Below are 20,330 nucleotides of genomic sequence, written 5' to 3' on the forward strand. Positions count from 1 at the left end.
CTGTTAACACTTTATTCTATCCAGAACGGAAATTGCATCAAGTTAATCAAAATCAGCCAGAATGTGACAGGAAGTTATGATATTCTGCCTTCATAAGAAAAGCTTTACGTTTGAAACTTAAGCACAGAGGGTTTAGTTAATTAAGAACCTCTGGATATCAGAATATGTTTTAAATTTCGTATGGTTTATATTTTATGATGTTTTGTTAGCTTTCATTATCTGATCTCATTTTACATCATATAGATGTTTTGCAAGTGAGGTGTTTCCTTTCAATTCAGTAGCTCTTTGTGAAATATGTCTTTGCCTTATGCATTATAAAAAGCTATGTTTTAAATTACACAGTACTGTAAAAAATGTTTTTGTTGATATCAAATATTTAGAAAAACCCCCCTGTGTTTTATGTTTTGAATTGGATTTATTGGCTTTTTCAAAAAAAGAAGAGAAGAAAATACACTTTCCAAATACACGTGCTAACTCAGATTGGGCCTCACGTCATACTGGCCAAATCTCCAACTCTGACATTAAATTAAATTGTAATTTTGTGCTTTCCCCATTCTATAAATCCACCCCAAAGACCATCAATATAAGACATTTGTATTTTTAAGACATTCAGCTAGAGCGCAGTACTAAAGGTTCCTCCAAGGAAAGACTGGCCTACTGATAACCACTGATCACTCAGAACAGAAAATATAAAACAAGCAAATAGTTCTCAGTCTAATAATCAGCAAATTGGAGCAGCCTTTATGCATTGGTTGATTGGTTCATAACAGTTACCTACTTTCAGTGCTCAACAGTGACATTTAACTTTTATGCAAACTTCGAGTTCTTTGAAATATTTTATCAATAAAGAGTAAAATGGCAAAAACAAGGTGTGCATGAAGGATATTCATGCACATGCAATTTAGTTGATACTGTATTGCCTGTTATTTTTCATAAATGAGTAATCAAGTACATTGTTTTCGCATTTCTCTATACAGACTTTGCAAGTAGGCTTACTACACGTCCCTGATTTTGACAGTCCGAAAGGTCACTTCTTTCTGTAAGACACAGCACCGGGGTTTTATTTTGGAAAGGTGCAGCGGAAGCGGCGTGGTTGGTAGCTGTGGCCTTGACGCCGGGGCTGCGTGCCTCGGTGGTGGGATGAGAGAGAGAGACAGCAGCGGGATTGACCGAGTGGAGGAGGAGGTGGAGTCTGTCCCAGCCTGCATCTGGCCCGCTCCCCTCTCTGTCACCCCGGGCCAAACCCGCCCAGCTCCTCTCACTCAATCTGTTCTCCCGCACGGCTCGGCTCGGACACACGCAGCTCTCACTCACAACACACAGCGAGGACCCGGAATGGAGACGGAAGGGAGCCAGACCAGCCTGTCCACCACGGACTCCCCTCACGACCCCTGGTAACGAAAAAAAAACAACAACTTTAAAGAAACTCTCTTACCGACATAAGCTCAGAAACAAACCGGGCATTCTGCAAAGGGGGACTTTGGTCCGCTCTGCAACCAGACTCACACACCTCCACACAGAGAGCCTTCATCTAAAATCAGAAATGATGAACTCTAAAATGATGTCTTTACCTCCAGGATTACACTTCTTAATTTAAAACCTCAATACCAAATTTGTCTTACTGTATAATATATAAATATTAATCAACCTGAATTCTTCTTTTATGAATATGCAAAATGTTTTCTCTCTTCTTTTCCACAGTAAAATGTTCATAGGTGGACTCAGCTGGCAAACAACACAAGGTAAATCTGTTTCCACCACTTCCTCATCCAAAAATGACACTATCTGTCTTTAAAACTCCTGGCATGGATCAGATGGAACTAATGGAAACTTATTTTAAAAGCTGTATTTCTTAATACTCCTGCTTGCTTACATTGGATTTGTTTATTTGTTTTCCCTTCTTTGAGTTTTGAGTATAAATCCTGCTCCAGAATGAATGCACCCATTCAGAACTACCATTGAATGAATGAGGGATTCTTTAAAGCTCCTTAAAAAGGGGGAAATCAGATTATTCAATTTGTAATAAAATGAGAAATTTTACTTGGAATTATTGTTCATAATAATTGTTCAATAAGTTTTCTGAGTCCTGATTACAGGTCATCATTTTATGTTTGACTGATTTAATTTAAAAAATGTATGAACTTTGGTGAGGGAAATCTCAGCAGAGTGAAAAAGTTAAGACTCTTTCGCCAAACTCTTTGCTGATTTGATTATTAAAAAAAAGTTGTAATTTCTTGTTAACCTCTTGATTCATAAATTAACGCGTGTTCTCTCCACCTTGTTTGGTTTCCCAGAGGGTTTGAAGGAGTACTTCTGCAAGTACGGCGAGGTGAAGGAGTGTATGGTGATGCGAGATCCGGTTACTAAGCGCTCGAGGTGAGGGAACTGTGAGGCCGGCTTCTACGCCGGAGCTGAAAGTTTATCTGACCTCTGTGATTCCTCTCTGCTCATAACGTATCATTACATGTCACCATCGGTTTCTGTGTCATTAATACCTTCTCCCCCTCCCTGATGTCTGCAGAGGGTTTGGATTCGTCACCTTTGTTGATCAGGCTGGCGTGGATAAAGTTTTGGCCCAAACCAGGCACGAGTTGGACTCAAAAACAGTGAGTTCTCTGTATTTACTACCCACCACCAGCTAATCCCATTGCTTAGTGTTTGATTAGTGGATTTTCCAATAATCCGCAAGAGAGGTGTATCATTGCTGCATTTTTTGTATTTTTTTACTAAGGGTTCTCCTATGCCGATGCTTTTCTGTGTCCGCTGCCACAACTCAGATGGGAGTACTTTACATGATTGAGTCAGTAGTCGACAGTGGAGACACTTTGGAGAATGTGCTCCGTCTTCACTTTTTGGCCAGAATGGCAAGAAAATGTCACCCAGTGTCAATTTCCATAGAAACAAGGGGAACCAGACAGGGTTGCTCTCACTGCCAATTTTTTATTTGGTCTCTAGGAAGAGTGAACCAAAAAACTTTCTTTCTGCTTTTTTTTTTTTCTGTCCCAAGGGGTAGAATTAACCCCCCCTAAAAAAAGTTTCTCAATGGAACCAGCAAATGCAACCTGAAACCATCAAGGTGTGAAAGCGAAAAACAAACTCCTCACAGCTTCCTGTTGATCTCAGGAAAAATACAACTGTGATTATAGTGATGAGGAAGCCAGACCTTTCACCTATGTGAATTGTAACTTAAAATGCATTAATCGCCTGTGTTGCAGTGCGTGTGTGTGTGTGTGTGTGTGTGTGTGTGTGTGTGTGTGTGTGTGTGTGTGTGTGTGTGTGTGAGTGTGTGTGTGTGTGTGTGTGTGTGTGTGTGTGTGTGTGTCTTTTTGTCAGTAATGAATGTGGGTCGGTCTGGGAACAATGTGGCCCGTTGGTCACCATAGGGACCACTGCCCCCGCCTCTCTCCTCTGTGGGAGTGGGGATGGCTGCTGGTTAGTCACTGTATTGAAATGAGGGGAGGCTATTTCTTCTTTCCCCTTTTGTGCTCTGAGCGATGCACCTTCTCAAATCTTTAGAGAATAAGTGGAGGTGCTGAAGAAAGAAATAAGAAAAAAAGAAGGAAAAAAAAAGGTTGTTTGCTGTAGAAAGTTACAAGGAAAGGAGAAATGTTTGTTATGATGAATCCAAAATTAGAAAGGGTGCAATCAAACTGAATCTAGTTTCCCCAGTGCCCTACTGCTATAGTGTCACTTGCAGGCACAACAGCTATGACAAGTAGAGGCATCATGGTTGGACGCCACTAACTCGCCATGGGGTTTGTTGCCATAGTGACCCCCCCCCCTCCACAGTTGAAGAATGGTTCTGTCACAGAAGAAAAGAAAAAGGAAGATAACAATGCACATCTTTTACAATCATTTCTTGGATACCAGAAATTAAGACAGCATAATCGGTCACAGATATTAGCGGTTATGATACTGACGGTTTATCCTCACGTCGCCTCTCCTGATGAGCGACTTATTACGTTTATTTATGGAAGAGGCCAGTGGTGATGATTCCCTCCTTTTTAATTTGAATTTCTCCCCTTAACTTCTGCGTGTGTTAACCGTGTCTAGCCTCGTGGGCCGCGGCAGAGCCCCTTGTGGCAGGCAGTTGGGTGTGTCGGTGGCGTTCGGTGGGGTGAGCCTCAGAGAATGTGTGTTTGGCGTGGAGAGGGCTCAGTGATCAGCCACAGGGGTTGGATGGTGAGTAGAGTAGGCCTTTTTAGACTGCTCACCCTGCCCCCCCCCCCTCTCTACCTCTCTCTCATGCTAACAGGTTATCCTGTTAGAGAGGGGAGAGAAAAGTTCTCCAGTGGCAACAGAAAGAATGTGCCATGCTGTGACCGACTGAACCGCTCCGGCACTGGAATTAACAGAGCTTTGCACAGCCCAGAGGCTGAAGAGCAAATACAGTGCTGCAGAGGAATTTATTGGTACTTATTGTGTTGAAGGACAGATGCAGCCCGGTTTTGACCACTTTAGGAAGGCAGGTTTTTTACTGTGATTTATGTTACTGCTGCTCTGCTAGTTGCCCCTCTGGATGCCCTCCAAGCTTCCTGCTATCCGTAAAGTTAGTGACGGCCGATGCAAACTGCACCTTTTGTGGGACAAAGTTTCCATTCAATTGCAGCTCCAAGGTTCACAGCGGAGAGGTTTACAACAACGTCACAGAGCTCTTTGCAGAGTTGCATCAGGCATATATGTGTGGCCCCCGTTAACCATTTCCATGCTGACCTGAGTGGAAAGAAGAGGGGGGAGGCAGGATAACCCCATTTGTGATTAGTATGGCTCTCCTAACTAATAGGATTGGAGTCAACAAGCTTGAGTTGTTCCTCAGAGATGTTGAGCGCTGCCCAATCGGCATGTTGCGTTAAGTGTGTTCCCAGCTCAGGCTGTGACAGGCAGCGCGCCCGACTAACTGTTGCATAGCCGGGATGTAGTTGGTCAAAGGGGATTGCCCTGATTTCATAAACCTCTCTTGGAATTACATTCAGCTTCATCCCTGTTACCTTGTTGTGAGTGTGGAGAGGTTATGCCTCATTTGTGTCTGGTTTTTTTCCACAAAAAAATGTTCAATTGCCTCAATTAAAATCCTCAAAATTCTTGATACTTATTCTCCCTCATTGAAAAATGTTAAATATACAAATATTTTTTTGCTACATCACAAAATCTAAGTGCACTATAGTTTCAGGTTTCCACACTCGTGTAACTTGCATACTGGGCCGTGATTGGCTATCATACAAGTTGTGATGTCAGAAATCATGCTTGTATGTAAACTTCTTCTAAAGTCAGATTTTAGGTAAGTACAAAGAGACTTCTTTTTTTAGTGTCAAACTCTGCACAGTGAAGCTCAAACATCCTGGCGAATTAACAAAAAAACACATTTTTGTTTGGGATTTTATATACATCTCATGACTTTGCTATGAGTTTGACTCATGACTTTTTTCCTTCCACGAAACAAAACAATTTCAGCCACTTTTTGTCTTTAATGTCCACTATTTCCTCCCCACGGATGTGCTGTGTGCTGCCATTTGTTTGATTTTGTTTGTTTGTGTGTGTCTGTTTGTTTTTGAATGTGCACAGGAGTGTTGGACATCAGGAGGGTTGGTGACCGGAGGTGACTATCAGAGTAGTCTAGCCACCATAGAAACTAAACAGTAGACTCTGCATCTGATCCTCCAGTCTTAGCCTATAGTCTTCTCACTCTGCTCTCTAGAACAAAAGAGAAAAAGAAGAAAGAGACATACGGTGATGTCAACTCTTATTCAAGTAGAAACAACACTGTCACCCTGACTCTGGTAAACGCATGTGGTTTACCATAGAGGATCTAGCTTTCTACTGTAGTTCAATTCTACCCTCTCATGGTTATGGACTAATCTTAGCGCTGTACTGTCTCACCATCTGTTAGTGTAACAGCAGTACAGTGTGGAGTAGTCTAGTTGTTCTCTAGCTCTGTTAGACCAGTATAGACTAATATAGAGGTCTCAAATTCCAATTTTCCAGCCTGTCAATGATTGCATCCTCGTGGCATGGTGTGGTTCTTAACCGTGGTGACATTCAGTGGGCTCGACCATATATTTTGTATACATTTCTATTGTTTGTGTTTGTAGGTGTAGTGTAGAGATTCATATCAAAAAAGTCCTAGCTGGTGCTTCTTCCTGGGTGTAAACGTAAGGAGCTGCAGGGCTGAGGACAATCGGCATCACCTAAAAGCGTGCAGGAGGATAAATGGTCCCTGTTGTTGTCATCTCTTCCGTCCAAAGCCGAGGGAGGCAAAAACAAACAAACACAAACAAACAAAATTGGGTGGATCTTGCCGTCAGTGTGGTTTGAGTGACAGCTCCCTTTTCTCTGTCCCCGTCTTCCTCTCCCTCCTCGGTCCGCTCGCTGTCTTTCGGACGCGCTTGTCCTCTCTCTCGGGCTCTCCTCGCCGAGGTGAGGCGTGTTTGTGATTGTAGTGCCCGTGTGAGATTCCAGGAGATCACATGTCACATGATAGTGACGAGAGAGGCAGGAGTTCACAGGACATTCCCAGGCATTCCACCTGAGCAGAGCTGCACACACATACACACACACACACACACACACACACACACACACACACACACACACACACACACACATGTACAATCAAGTACAATTCTTACATCGTCACATACTGGAATATAAACACAAGCATACATACAAAAAAACTTGGGATAAAAGCACATTCACGTTGCAAAAAGATGCACAAACACTAAAGGTTATATCCTTGTTTTTATGCTAATATAAATGTGTGTGATCGTATTTCAGATTAAACTCCACAAACAGATGTACAGTAAGTTTGATGAAGATAGGATGTTTTAAATGGTTGTCTCAAGCCCAAATAGTTAAAAAAAAAAGAAGAAGGTACACCCAAGGTAGTTCTGGCTTTCCTTGCCCAGATTTTGGGTATCTGTCACTTAGATTTTCCTTCCATAAACAATGTTACTTTGGATAAATCTCAGACCTCACTGTGACCAGTTTTTATTATAACTACTTTCTACCAAATGAACAGCTCCCATGAAAACTATTGGCAGCATGTTTTGTGGATCATCAAGAGTAAAAGCAACATTGTTTCTGGAAAGAGATGTTAAATTTTTTTCAATTTCATTTGTAGTGGCTAATCTCTCAACCTGGGTAAATAAAAGCAAAACCATCTGCAACTGAATACCACGAGAGGAAAGCAGATTTGTTTTATGTCATTTCTGTGAACCAACCTTCAGTGGAAATGATTCAAATGTATTATCGCTTCCTGCATCTTAAATGAATTCACCTTTATCCGTCATCTACTGCTACATCGATGTCAACGTACACCAGGACATAGTCAGAACCTGGTCTACTGTCTGAAGCAGGTTATAATGAGAAAACATCACCAATACTGTTCATTTGACGTCAACTTCATCACAACTTTCCTTCACAATTATAAATGGTGTCATTCTGTTTTCCAGCGCAGTGAGGCCCGAGAATGATGATCCTTAAAAAGACAGGCGTCTTTACCGTCATTGCTTTGATTTAGGATTGGTGAATAATACATGGAATAATAACATGGATTTGTTGCACCTTCATCGTTAAAGAATGAAAGATGAGGCTGTGATGTCTGAGAACACCAAAGGAAGGTGACAGGTTGCTGTGTCATCTGTATCGTGACACAACACTGACCGTTGCTCTCTTTTTCTGTATTCTCTCCCTCAGATCGATCCTAAGGTGGCATTCCCTCGCAGAGCTCAGCCCAAGGTGAGTCACAGCGTCTCCCTGTGTTACTTTCACATGCATTGTTTGCAGCAGGCGAGTGTGTGTCTCTTAGCGTCGCTAATGCCTCGTAATCTGATGAACATGAGCAGCGCTGACGTCACTGAACTGTTATGTGATCATGTGTTAACAAAAAAAGTTGACAACTTTAAAGACGCTCATTATTGTTAAACCCACCTAAACGCCGGTATTGTGTTTCAAGTACGCTGTGTCCTGATCTTAGCTAGTTTGTCTCTTTCATGAACAACAACATGGTGAAAAATAGAAAGGATACTTTAGCGAGGCAAACAGTGTGAAGGAAAACTGGTAGTGTAGCTACTGCAATATATCGATATAATATTGATATTGTGAAATTAGGCTAGGGATTGTTGTAGATTATGAATATTGTAATATGTAAATATTTTTCAAAAGCACCAATAGTCAACCTTTCAACCCATCGTCGCAGTATCGATATCGAGGTATTTGGTCAAAAATATTGACAAATTAGTTTATTCAATTTCTCCATATCGCCCAGCTCTACATGTAGCCTTGTACTATTCACAAAATTAACACAACAAATTTTCAGAAATGTCTGCAACAAGTGTCGTATGTGATGTATGTACAAGGATACAATTATTAAATTAGCTACACATAAAAGACTACACATGAATCCTCAAAATTGATGAATGTGCTTTTCATGGACAGTATAGTCCCATGATGCAGCACACAATGGAAATACAAAGTGAAGCACACAGTGCAGAAATAAATTAAGTAAAAAAAATACTTGCAAAATATTTGTATTTTACTTTGAAATTTGTAGTAATGTTGTAATATCCCAGTTCGACTTACATTAATACAAAGCTTGAGTCATATGCTGTACAGAACTGGTTCTTGTCTCTTGTATGCTCACTGACCAAAAATGCATTACACTGTATGTTGTTTAGTGTTATTAAATTCTAATGGATGTCAGGCACACGTCCAGTTGATGTGTAAATCTAACAGACAACTCGCTTCCTTGTGTCTGATTCCTCTCTATGTTTTAAGAAAATTGCATCCACTCCCAGTGAACTAACAACAATATATGTTACATTTAGATGAAGTGTAAAAGTATATATAACCTGTGCTGTGAGATGCTGCTTGTCTTGCTCTTTGTGTGTCTGACTGAGCAAGCTCATTTTGCTATGAAAGAAAGTGAAAGTGATGCAAAAGATCCAAAATAATTAAAGTGTAAACCCAGGATTTTCTTTGTGTCCATCACAGGAAACAGTGCTTTTTATTCAAAGGTTGTGTGTAATGTAAGACAGCCAACGTGACACAAGAAACCGATGTACGGGAGAGTTTTTTTTTATCCTATTTGGGCCTCAAGTGAAAGTGTTAAACCGTCCCCAGAGTGAAACAGTGTTTAGTAATCACCCCCACAAACCTGATTAACAAAGCTAAATTATTTTATATAATATAATCATTAATGTGTGTGTTTGTATTAAACATAAATACGGTTGGTCAGAGAAAAGTTTTATGATTATTTTAAGCCTCCTTAGATCGTGTTGTACAGTATATAGTACACTACACAGATAAATGAATAGTAACCATGTTGTAAAAACATTTTTCATTTAATTGCTCAAACAATACATTACATTACTTTTTTCGTGTAAATGCTCAATTTGCCCTACGTTTTTATTTGATTTTCGCAAGTTTAAGTTAGTTGACGCTAATAATACAATTGATTTATTTCAAAGTATTGAAGTTGAGTGGCTTAGAATTGTATTGTTGACAAAAAGTAATTTTAAGCCATGCCTTTTTAAACAGCCATCTTACTAGATATATATTCTATAATAAGAAATGTACAAGATGATAACAGACAGTCAGAAGAAAGAAATGTGTTCATCTGTGCCTTTCCTCTTCTTACAGTTAGTGACTCGAACCAAGAAGATCTTTGTGGGAGGCCTGTCAGTGAACACAACCATCGAGGACGTGAAACAGTACTTTGACCAGTTTGGGAAGGTGAGAGATATTTTAAGAGTGTTAGAGTTGTTGGGATGTCGCACTGTGGTGGAAATGTTTGACAGAACATCGGCAATATTGATCAGAATGGAAATAAGGATTACAGTCTTGTTGGTATTTGTGCAGAAACAAATCAACAGTTTAGGAACACGTAGTACAACATCCCACCAGCTCTGCCGAGTCTGATTCACCACAAATTCGCTGAGAAAAACTTCACTTGGAGTCGAGCGACCGCCTTGAAGTGAAGGGGTTACTGCGAGGAGGAGGAGGAGGGCGAGAAAGGAGGGAGAGAAAACGCTTGTAGAGGGTAGGAAGGGAAAAAAATAACGAGGCCGAGAGGCTCCGGGAGCAGCAGGCGAAGTTAGGGGGACTTGAAGAGGGAGCGGAGAGCGGGGGGGGAAGAAAAAGTTTTGTGGTGAGTGTGTGGTGATGGCGAGGAAGGAGGAGGGATTATCAGAATCTGAATTAATCTGATGTAACAGCTGCTCCTACCCACAACCCCCTCCTGGCCCGTTACCGTGGTGACCTGGCTTGCCCATTGTCCCAAAGTAATTCTGTGGGTAAGGGGGTTTTGTTCTGATGGAGGAGGGACGAGGTGGTGTTTGGGGGTGTTAGCACGAGTGTGCGTGAGTTGGGCGGGGGTCAACTCAGTAGTTTAGTACCAATAAATTTAAGTCGACCAAATGCACAAAAACCTACCTTCGTTAAGCCTTCATTCATGCATTTGTTTGTTTTTTAATATTTCTTTATGAAGTTTTGTCCAAGTTCTTGGATATTCTGAGGACTCTGACAGAAATGAGAGAGAGAATAGATGATGGGCTGACAAAGGCCCCCGACAAGAGGGAGGGCCTGATTGAGAGAGGTTTGCGGAGGCGTAAGAGAGGGAACTGGGGCAAAGATGGTGTTTTAGGGGGGGTTTACGGGGGCCATTATGCCTCTGTACGAAGCTAGACAAATATTTTGTTAGTTTGTCCAGAAGTTATCTGCATACTGGAAGTTTCTGGACTGTTTACACTCCTAATTGGGTATTGTAATGGGAAACTGACCATCAATAATAAGTGTGCCAAACTTATGCAAAACAAATTAGACAAAACAAAACAAAAAATCACATAAACTTTTTACAGCAAAGCGCAAATCTGCACCTCGAGCCCTTAGAACTTTTCAAAGTCAAACATGTGAAGCCTCCGTTTTAGCCACTGCGTTTCCGTCTGCGTGGCACTTTATTTTCAGTGCCAAAGGTTTGGCCTCGAGCTTCCCTGTGCTCCCTCCTCAATCATAACGTCTAGATGAATTTTGCCGAGAGAGATATCGAGGGGATGGATGGTGAAATGTAGGCTCCAGCCATCCATGGAAGTTCCTGATTAGACTGCCTCACTGGACCTTTTGTGTCCCGTCCTGGTGAGGACAAAGGAGCGTGGAGAGGGATGGGCAGGGGATAACAGGGAAGATGAGAGGAGGAAAAAAAAAAGGATAAGAGGGAATATTGTCCAGCGGTACGCCATTAAAATATGCAGCATTTAAAACATCAAGCAATGATGTGCAATTGACTCAGTGTGCGGTGTTAAACTGGAACTGCAGGCGTTGTTGTGATGTTTCAATTGCATCTCCCAGAGCGCTTGTGTGTCCTTGTTGGGATTGTCGAGGTTACCGTGTGTTTGACTTCTTAACTCTCGCTCTCTGAACAATTGATTGTTTAAATATGTGTTTCTACTGTCAGGCCCTTTTGGATAAAAGTGTCAGCTAAATGGCAAAAAATATAGAGTGTTCTTGCAGAGATAGAGCATTGAATATGTTGCAGGCGTTGAGCAAATGTCAGTCTGGAAGGAAGCAGTGACTTGAGAGGCATCAGAGTAACAGGTCCCCTTTCACACTGACACTCCTCACCTTTGACCTTTCTGTAGGCAAACTGCCCTGAGGGGTCCACACGCACACACTCACAGTGTGCTGTGTGACTATGTGACTATGACAAATTATTCAGTGGCCTATATCCAGTAAACTTATTATAGACCGAGAGCACAGATTAATTTACCAAATGTTTATTTGGACCTGTGTGTGCAGACTGGATGTCAGCTTTTTACAAGAGAGAAGGGGGGGAAACAGCAGAAGAGTAGGTCAACTTTGACATTACAAACTCACTCTGTTTGTGTGTGTGTGTGTGTGTGTGTGTGTGTGTGTGTGTGTGTGTGTGTGTGTGTGTGTGTGTGTGTGTAGAATAGACACCTGTGTCTTTGCTCTATAAAGGGAGGCCAGTCCGGAGGGAGAGGTCAAAGGCTGAAGAGGAGGAGGAATTATAGCTGACTGTGCCAACAAACAAAGCCTCCAGGCCTCTTTGTTCTCCCTCTCCTTTTGTCTCTTCTTTCTCCTCCCTTTCCACTCTGACCCAATCTTTTTTTTTTCTTTCCCTCTCTTACAGGACTCTCTGTGCTCTCTTTCACCATATCTCCACCTGTCGCTATTCCTCTCGCTATCAGCTCTCCCCTCTCATCGAGTCTCCACCTGCCCACAGGATTCACCTTTCTGCTAACCACTGGCTCCATTTTTTTTTCAGTGCTTCTCTCTTTGCGGCCCACTTTGTCTCACTGGCACTCTCCCACTATTCATAAAGCATATTTGATGTTGGCTCGAGCTCTTTCATATGGACTTCTTGTACAGTTGCCATGGGAATGCCAAACTTTGGGGGGGCGGGGGCAAAAGGCGGCGGATTATGGGCTCTCTGTGAGAAGGATTGTGACCGGGGCAGTTTAGCAGCAAATACGACTTCCAACTTTTCATGCCACCCATTATGTCTGCTGGTCATATACAGCACAAGGGCTTGTTGTACAGTGTTTCTTCATATGTTCCTGCCTTTGCCCCCTCTGCCTCTTTTCTGTAACCTGTCGCTCGTCTCCAGTCCTCTCCCTCCCTCCGTCCCTCCTTCCCCCTCCTTTCTGTCCATCTGTTGCTGAGCCTCCCTGCAGAACTTGAGAAGGGCTGAGGTCAGGCAATATGCTGCGTGGCAAGAGAGAGAGAGAGAGAGAGAGAGAGAGAGAGAGAGAGAGCGCCGCCTAAAAAACTGTGTTGTTTGTCTGCCCCTAGGTCGACGATGCCATGCTCATGTTCGACAAGACCACCAACAGACACAGAGGTGAGACAGACTGACCCATCTCCATGTCCGTTCAATCCCTACATCTCTCCTCGTCTTCGTTGGTTTACTACTCTTCCTCCGGTCCTTCCAGGGTATCTATTGATCACCCTCCACCCCCCATGGGCCTCCTTCCTGTGGGCTGAGCTGGAGGAGACGAACAGGGCTAGTCTAATTAGCCAGTCCGTTAATCTGGATCAGGATAAAGCCTCCTTAAGCACCTCCTCCCCACCCTGGGACTGATCGATTATGACAGCCTACCGGCTTTGCCCGGGCCTTCTGGCCAGGAAGGGAGGGAAGAAAGGATGAGTGCAGAGTAGCAGCATTGAAAGGGGGGGAAGGGGGGCAAATGTGTTAATCTCCTATTACAGCACTGATTACTGGAGACTATTAGCCGTGCTCCTACACAGAAAAGCCTACTGTCTATCTCCCCCATACTGTGTGAAATGTTCTTACTCATGAACTTGCCTTGTCCTCTCTAGGGTTTGGCTTTGTGACGTTTGAGAACGAGGATGTTGTGGAAAAAGTCTGCGAAATCCACTTCCACGAGATCAACAACAAAATGGTGAGCAGCTTGATTTGTGGAAGACTTCTAGTATCAGCATGTTATGTAGAAACTAGAAGTAATGATTTGTGTTTTGCATGGAAACAGGTGGAGTGTAAGAAAGCTCAGCCCAAAGAGGTGATGTCCCCCACAGGCTCAGCCAGGGGGCGCTCTCGTGTGATGCCCTATGGAATGGACGCTTTTATGCTGGGCATTGGTATGCTAGGTAAGGTGGTATTGATCAGGGCAGGAAGGATGTGGCAGCATACATGAACATGACAATAAGTATTCCTACACTAAGACCACAGCTGTCTGAAAGGTCACATGGTGCCTCATGGGGAGAAAGCTGACCACTAAACTGGTCTCAACTCTCACAACTCTCCACCATGCAGCCTTGATCACTGAGACCTCAGACTTTAGAAGTGGTGTGAAAAACAAGCCTCCTGCTTCATAGAAACTGTTCACAGCTGTGAATATTAAGTTATAGGCAGTGTTTTTCACAGTGCTTTTATTTACTTTTGGAAATCTCCCTCTGCATTTTACAACAGTTTTCACCTTAAGCTGACTAGTACTCCTCATGACGGGTAAACTGAATCTCAGGTGTAAAAATAGTGGAATGGCCCTTTAATAATTCTGATCTCCTTGTTGACTTGAACGTTATCCTCTACAGTAGTGCCAACCCATTAACAGATCTTAACACTAGGACCAGTTTGTGCATCTGAAGCTAAACTTATCAATGCTGCCACCTGCTGTTCAGTCTGAGAACAGCTTTTTTCTCTCTCCAGTATCTCATTGCTTTGATTAGACAGTGCAGATTAAAGGATATGCCACCACATGCACACAAAAAATACAAAAATATCAAATTAGTTGTGGTATATTGGGGAGCTCATAATAGATAACATTATTCTTATCCGTCTGAATATTGTTTTGATGTCGGTTATCCAGGTGTCAGAGTGTTGTATACAAAAAAAGATCTGTGTAGTGTGCACTGCTCAGTCATTAACTTGTGAAGAAATCCAGACCACAGGTGTAGAATATCACCCATCTGCATGTCACAGACTGTACCGTGTTTTACTATTAGGGGGCAGCATCCACACACCTGTTATTTATTTAGTGCATGTGTTAGTGCATGTGGCCGCTCGTTTTTTTTGTGTTTGCAAGGATCCAGATGTTAACAGGGATGTTTGTTTCTACAGGTTATCCAGGCTTCCAGACAGCCACCTACACCAGTCGGAGCTATGCTGGCATCACTCCTGGATATACCTACCAGTTCCCTGGTAATCACAGCACACTTCTGCTCCTGATACGATTTCTCTGTCAACTGAGAAATCGATATACAGCCATATTTAGTTAGTATTTAGCTAGCACGTGCAAGTGTTCAGGTTTTCAGCATTATAGGTGCATTGTGATGGGTGAGACAAAAAAGTTAATATCTTTAGAGTTTGGCACAGTGGTCACCTGTCATACAATGAAAGCACAAACACTAGAATCATCTTTGTGTCCCTTGTAGAATATACACACACCATTTACTACATTTAGGGACAGAAGGGAATACAAGTTGTGTTCAATGTAGTTAAATAATATTAAATGACTTGCAGCAAAGTCTTCTTGTTGGTTGCTGAAGAATTTTACACAAATTATGATGTTAAAAAATATATTTATGTAAGCTTCCAGGAACCATCCATGTTCTGTGTTGGGCCACTGCACATTTAACAGGAATCTACAGCCATGCCAGCAGCTTTGTGTTAGGCACAGCTAGCTAAATGCTAACAGTGACAATGCTAATATGCTGTCATTTAGCAGGTAGTATTTACAAGGTTCACCATCATAGTTTTGCATGATAGCATGCTAACATTTGCTAATCAGCATTTAACACAAAGTACAGTTTAGGCTGATAGCAGGGATTTGGTCATGAACCAAAATATTGGACAAATTGAAATTATGACCTGATGATGGCACTAGAGGAAAATTCATAGATCTTATCCTCTAGAGATCTTATATACTGTATCATATATATATATATATATATATATATATATATATATATATATATATATATATATATATATATATATGCATGCAGCAAATATTACAGCAATCTATCTAATTTATTTTGCAGGGACAATAATAGTTGCAGCATAGCTAAATAGGTCTTAAATGCCTGAGCAGCAGGTGAACACATTTCAATGAAAGGATAGTTTTGGTGTAAATACTCCTCTGACCTGATAAATTAACTTTAACCAGTATTGTGTGTTGTTGACCAGACAGTAGACACACTGTCGCAAATACAAACATGTTTCCATAGAAGCACACATTGTGAGTGTAAATGGCTGCTTGTAAATATCAGGGAGTGGAAATTTGTGTTTGTGCATATGGCAGTGTATTTCACTTGAGTGTATGAAGCTAATCTAGGGGTTGCTCCCACAATTAGGGTGTTTTGCATATTGATGAAATGTCACTCTTGGTTTAAAGTTGTTGTCACATTTGCTGTATTTTTTTGCTATTTAATAGTGATTTTAATACCACTATATTGAAAGCATTCATCCATGCTTTAACTCCTGTTTGCATCCCTCAAACCTTGTGTGTTACAATATGTGCTCTCCAAACCTCCTGTCGTCGGAGGGGTTTCCCTGCCTGTGTTTGTGTGTGTGTGTGTGTGTGTGTGTGTGTGTGTGTGTATGTGTGTATGTGTGTATGTGTTTTCCTTGCTGGTGGTGGTGGTGTGTGTCTCAACAGCACTCTGATGTTTCTGTTTTAGAGTTCCACTTAGAGAGGACTCCCCTTCTGACTTCACCCCACCCCCCTGAGCTCACAGGTCAGTCAGTCACTCCTCTGGACTTTACAAGCAGCATGTTGTCAGTCTGCTACACTCTTTGGTTTGCATGTTTGTGTTTGTCAGTCCTCCTCGGTCTCTTTCTGAAGGCAGGATTGCTGACAGTAATGAGGAAGGTTTCAATGTAAAGGCTCCCTGCAGTGACTTCATCGACCTGTCTGTCTTTGTTTTGTTTTATCATCAGCAATGCTCTGTTTTTACTTCTATGTCTGTGTATTCACAAGGCTTCATTGAAATTATCAGAAAGTTCCTGGGGTCACTGCAGAGAGACTTTACATTGTTATCAGTTAATTTCTCTGTGTTTGCGCACCAAAACATTGAATCTGGATCTTTGCCTCTCTTGTCTCTTTAGCCATTCCTCTGACTGCATATGGACCCATGGCAGCAGCAGCGGCAGCAGCAGCGGTAGTTAGAGGTATGAACATTGAGAAGGTATTTTTCTGATCATTGCAATGCTATCATGTGAAATTAAAGGGACCAGCATCTCAATCTACAGGATTCCGACAGAACTCAGAATCAGAAACAGTTTTATTTCCCAGTAGGTTTGCGCATAAAGGAATTTGTCTCAGAGCAAAAGTCAAGAGAAAATAGAAAAGAAATATAAGAAATTCGTTAAAAAGAAAAAGTAAAATCACTGTGACGCTAAATTCAGAGTCGGGGGATGATTCTCCACACCACGTGTAGTTATTGAATCCATTGTTATCATGAAAATATTGATAAAAGACACTTTTAAAAAAGTAGGCTCAATATGTTCTTTCGCATGTAAAGAACATCTGAAAATTGTTGTTTTTATTTTGCTTCTAGGCTCCAACCAGTCTCGCTCGGGATTTTTAGGTACGAGCAGCCCGGGCCCGATGGCGGACCTTTATGGGACAGCCAGTCAGGAGTCGGCTGTCAGCAGTTACCTCAGCGCTGCAAGCCCCTCCCCAAGCACTGGATTCAGCCACAGTTTGGGGGTAAGATATCTACTCTACTGTTTACTTTATCATTTGAGGAATATTCAGTTCTGTGTTAGACTAGTTTCTGTCCTCATTCCTTATCATAACCTAAAGCTTGAGGTCATCTGACTGTTGAAATATGTTACAAGTATGTTTGTATCCAAATGTGTAAAATGTAAGGGAACAAGAATACATAATCAAAAGAAGGCTTTGTTAAATCTTGTACATCATTTCATGTTGTCGCTGCTTCCCCTCTAATATTATATTGAAATTACTTTCAACATATTTTGGGAAATACACTTGTTACCATTCTTGCCGAGAGTTAGATGAGAAGACTGATACCACTATGATGTCTGTCCATAAATGTGAACCTGTATCCAGCAGCTGGTTAGCTTAGCTTAGCATAAAGGCTGGCAACAGGAGGAAACAGCTCGCCTGGCTCAATCCAAAGGTAAAAATCTTTTCATCTAACTCTCTGCAAGAAAGCAAATATCTCTATTTCCCAACTTGTCAAAGTACTGATGTTGAATCTACTGTGCTGTAAATAAAACAGTCAGGTCCAGCAACGCCATTATTAATTTAAAAATTCTGTTTCCAATCACCGCTCTGCTCATCTTTAGTGATACATTTTACACAATAGAACCATTTAGTGATATTTTTGGTGTTTTTGTTTTTTCAAATTTGTGATCTGTTTTTTTGAGTTGTGGGCCACCATGATGTGTGCAGTTTTTCTTTCTAACCAAACACTGCAACAGCTCACGTTTCACATGATTCGCATCTTCATCCTGAAAGAAGGAAATAAGTCTGAGAACAAGTGAACTAGTGAACTTGAAACTTGTATGCCTGCTCCCACAGGGCCCTTTGATCGCCACGGCCTTCACCAACGGCTATCACTGAGACTGTAAGTCATCATCTTGTTTTACGTAACATATAAGACTGTTTCATTTGAACTCACCTGTGAGTAACCCGGGTGCTTTTTGTGTCAGTGCAGAGATGTAGACTGAGAGCTGGAAGGAGTTGAAGCTGCTTTGGAGCTGATCTGGCCTGTCTCTGTCCAGCCCACCTCTCTGGCTGGGGCAGCTGAACCCTCACCCCTCACCCTACTGACGCCTCACTTAACTCCCCCTCCTGAGAAAAAAAAAGAAGAGAAAGTTCATGAAAGGAGCAAAAAAGTTTATGACTACATGTAATCGCAACACATAAGATGCTGTATTTTTTTGTGCTGTTTTTTTTTCTCTGTTGTTATGTTTCACCATGCTGTTTTTTTTGTGTGTGATGGCTGCGTTGTTTCTTTATCTGTTTTGGCTGTGTTTTATTGGTTTATTTGACCTCTGAACCTTATCTCTCTGAGATAAGAGGAGAACAATCTCCAGGTGAAGCCTGTTTGATGGTCAGGAGCTGTAATTTGTACTGAAAAACTGTATATTTGTCACTAGTTCATACTGAATTTTAACAAAACATTTGTGATTAATACTCTTTCTTGAAAATGTGTCACAAAGTGTATATCTTGGTAGGTTTTTAACAAAACATTGTTACACTAATAATGGTCAGAAGACAAAGGTCATTAGTCACAGTTACGTAATAGGCCTACATGAGCTGTAAAATTTTGTAAAATATTGTAAATATGACTCTGGTTTCTTGGAGGGGCTCAGCTGATGTTTGTGTGTGGGAGGTGGGATGCTAATAAGATTGCTTCTTTCATCAATTGGTATGTGTCGGAAAGCTTGATTGTTACGTATCATAGTTTCACATGGAGGATGTCAAGAATATTTCAGTATGTTTGTCAGTGAATATTAGACCAGCCACATACTGTATTTCTCACCAGGCATTTTCTACAGAATGTGTCATTTGATTCTGTAACAGCATTTAAAAACTGCCCCAGAGTTGAAACACTTTGAGTTCAGGGGAAGAGAGGCTGAGTCTGGAACAACACTTTACTTATGGGGATATATGGGTGTGAGTTAAAAAAAACAAAAAACATGCTGTTTTCTTACTTTGTCATATTGTTGTTTTAACTGTGATTTTCAACATGCTATGATTGTTTGTGAAGGAAAATGAAGGAGTAGTGTGCAGGAGCAGTCATGCACAGTTAACACTGTTGTGACTGATCTGCTCTGCAGGTTGCGTTGATGTTTGCGTGAGCGTGTCATATGGTTTCTAACACATTGGTTTCCAATGTGCTGTTTTTTTTGGGGGGGGGGTGGTACCTCAGTTGCAAATGTGAAATTTTAATCTGACTTTTTTATTATTACGTTAACATCTATGTCAAAGTGAGGATGATTGAACCTTTTAGAAAGGTGGCTTTTCCAACAAGAAAGGGGAGGGGGGTCTTATTAACTCTTGTTTACCTGTCAACCCCCCCACACCCCCAATCCATCACTGCATATCCACTGGAAGTCACAGACTGTAGCAATGTGACAGCTATTTTTAGACCAAAACAATTATGTTCAGAGCTACTAGGACGTTGCACTGGCCGATCACGATAAATGTGTTTTCCTTCGAATGTTAGCTTAAGAACAAAGCACTCTTCATCTACAAGTACCAGGTTTTACATTTTGATACACTTGCTCACACTGCTGTGGCCTACCATGGTAGGTCATACTTTGATGCTGTTTTCACTGAAAAATAACAATCTTGTCAACACTGTAACATTTTCTGATTTTCTTTTTCCTGTCATGTTTATTCCTTTGAAAAAAAAACTTTTTAAAATTCCTAATAAATTATTTTAAAACATTCCATATATGTGTACTGTTTTTTCTTCTTCTTTTGAACATGAGATTAACAGATAGGCAAATTTGGCTAAAAGAAAAGAATGTGTTTCTTTGTAAAGCTCAAGCTATGGGTTTTTTTCGAACAAATTTTCGGCATCATTCTTCATTAGCATTGTGCTGTGTGGTCCTCTGCAGTCAGGATAATCTGAGCTTCATACAAGGTGAGAGGCTTTCACACATTTTCACATCACACCTAAACAAAAAGGCAAAACCTCATTTCACAACTGATGCATTTTTCCTGCTTGTATAATTGTATAACCTAATCTACACAGAAGAGAACAGTTTTGCTATTCCAATAGTTTCTCTTGAGAACTAAACCATTTGTAATATATACTATGACTGCACTAAATGAATACAAATGTACTCAATTACTACATATTTTCTGTACAAATAC

The 20,330-nt window shown here is 41.3% G+C and overlaps 1 protein-coding gene across 2 annotated transcripts; it reads left to right on the forward strand.

The window, feature by feature from the left end:
- The first annotated feature begins 1,197 nt into the window (after positions 1-1,197).
- msi1b (musashi RNA binding protein 1b) lies at positions 1,198-19,903 on the forward strand. 2 transcript variants are annotated; one of them, XM_068704168.1, is made up of 15 exons: positions 1,198-1,394; positions 1,702-1,742; positions 2,295-2,376; positions 2,522-2,606; positions 7,693-7,734; positions 9,637-9,729; positions 12,805-12,853; positions 13,333-13,415; positions 13,503-13,620; positions 14,591-14,671; positions 16,153-16,209; positions 16,580-16,642; positions 17,032-17,183; positions 18,021-18,066; positions 18,152-19,903. In XM_068704168.1, exons 1-14 carry the CDS (start codon positions 1,336-1,338, stop codon positions 18,060-18,062), a joined length of 1,047 nt encoding a protein of 348 aa, XP_068560269.1. In that variant the 5' UTR covers positions 1,198-1,335; the 3' UTR covers positions 18,063-18,066; positions 18,152-19,903. The 2 variants fall into 2 exon arrangements, with proteins under 2 accessions (XP_068560269.1, XP_068560268.1); XM_068704167.1 differs by having other exon boundaries at positions 1,247-1,394; positions 18,157-19,903.
- The last annotated feature ends 427 nt before the right edge of the window (positions 19,904-20,330 follow it).

This window comes from Cebidichthys violaceus, unplaced genomic scaffold, assembly GCF_023349555.1.
Source record: "Cebidichthys violaceus isolate CVI_PGR_0920_01 unplaced genomic scaffold, fCebVio1.0.p SCAF_9, whole genome shotgun sequence".
NCBI lineage: Eukaryota > Metazoa > Chordata > Actinopteri > Perciformes > Stichaeidae > Cebidichthys > Cebidichthys violaceus.

Excerpts from the sequence above, each read along its gene's own strand:
- msi1b (XM_068704168.1), top strand. The coding sequence starts at position 1,336 with ATGGAGACGGAAGGGAGCCAGACCAGCCTGTCCACCACGGACTCCCCT. Across the intron at positions 2,607-7,692 it reads ACGAGTTGGACTCAAAAACA|ATCGATCCTAAGGTGGCATT; the intron begins GTGAGTTCTCTG and ends TCTCTCCCTCAG. Across the intron at positions 13,416-13,502 it reads ACGAGATCAACAACAAAATG|GTGGAGTGTAAGAAAGCTCA; the intron begins GTGAGCAGCTTG and ends GCATGGAAACAG.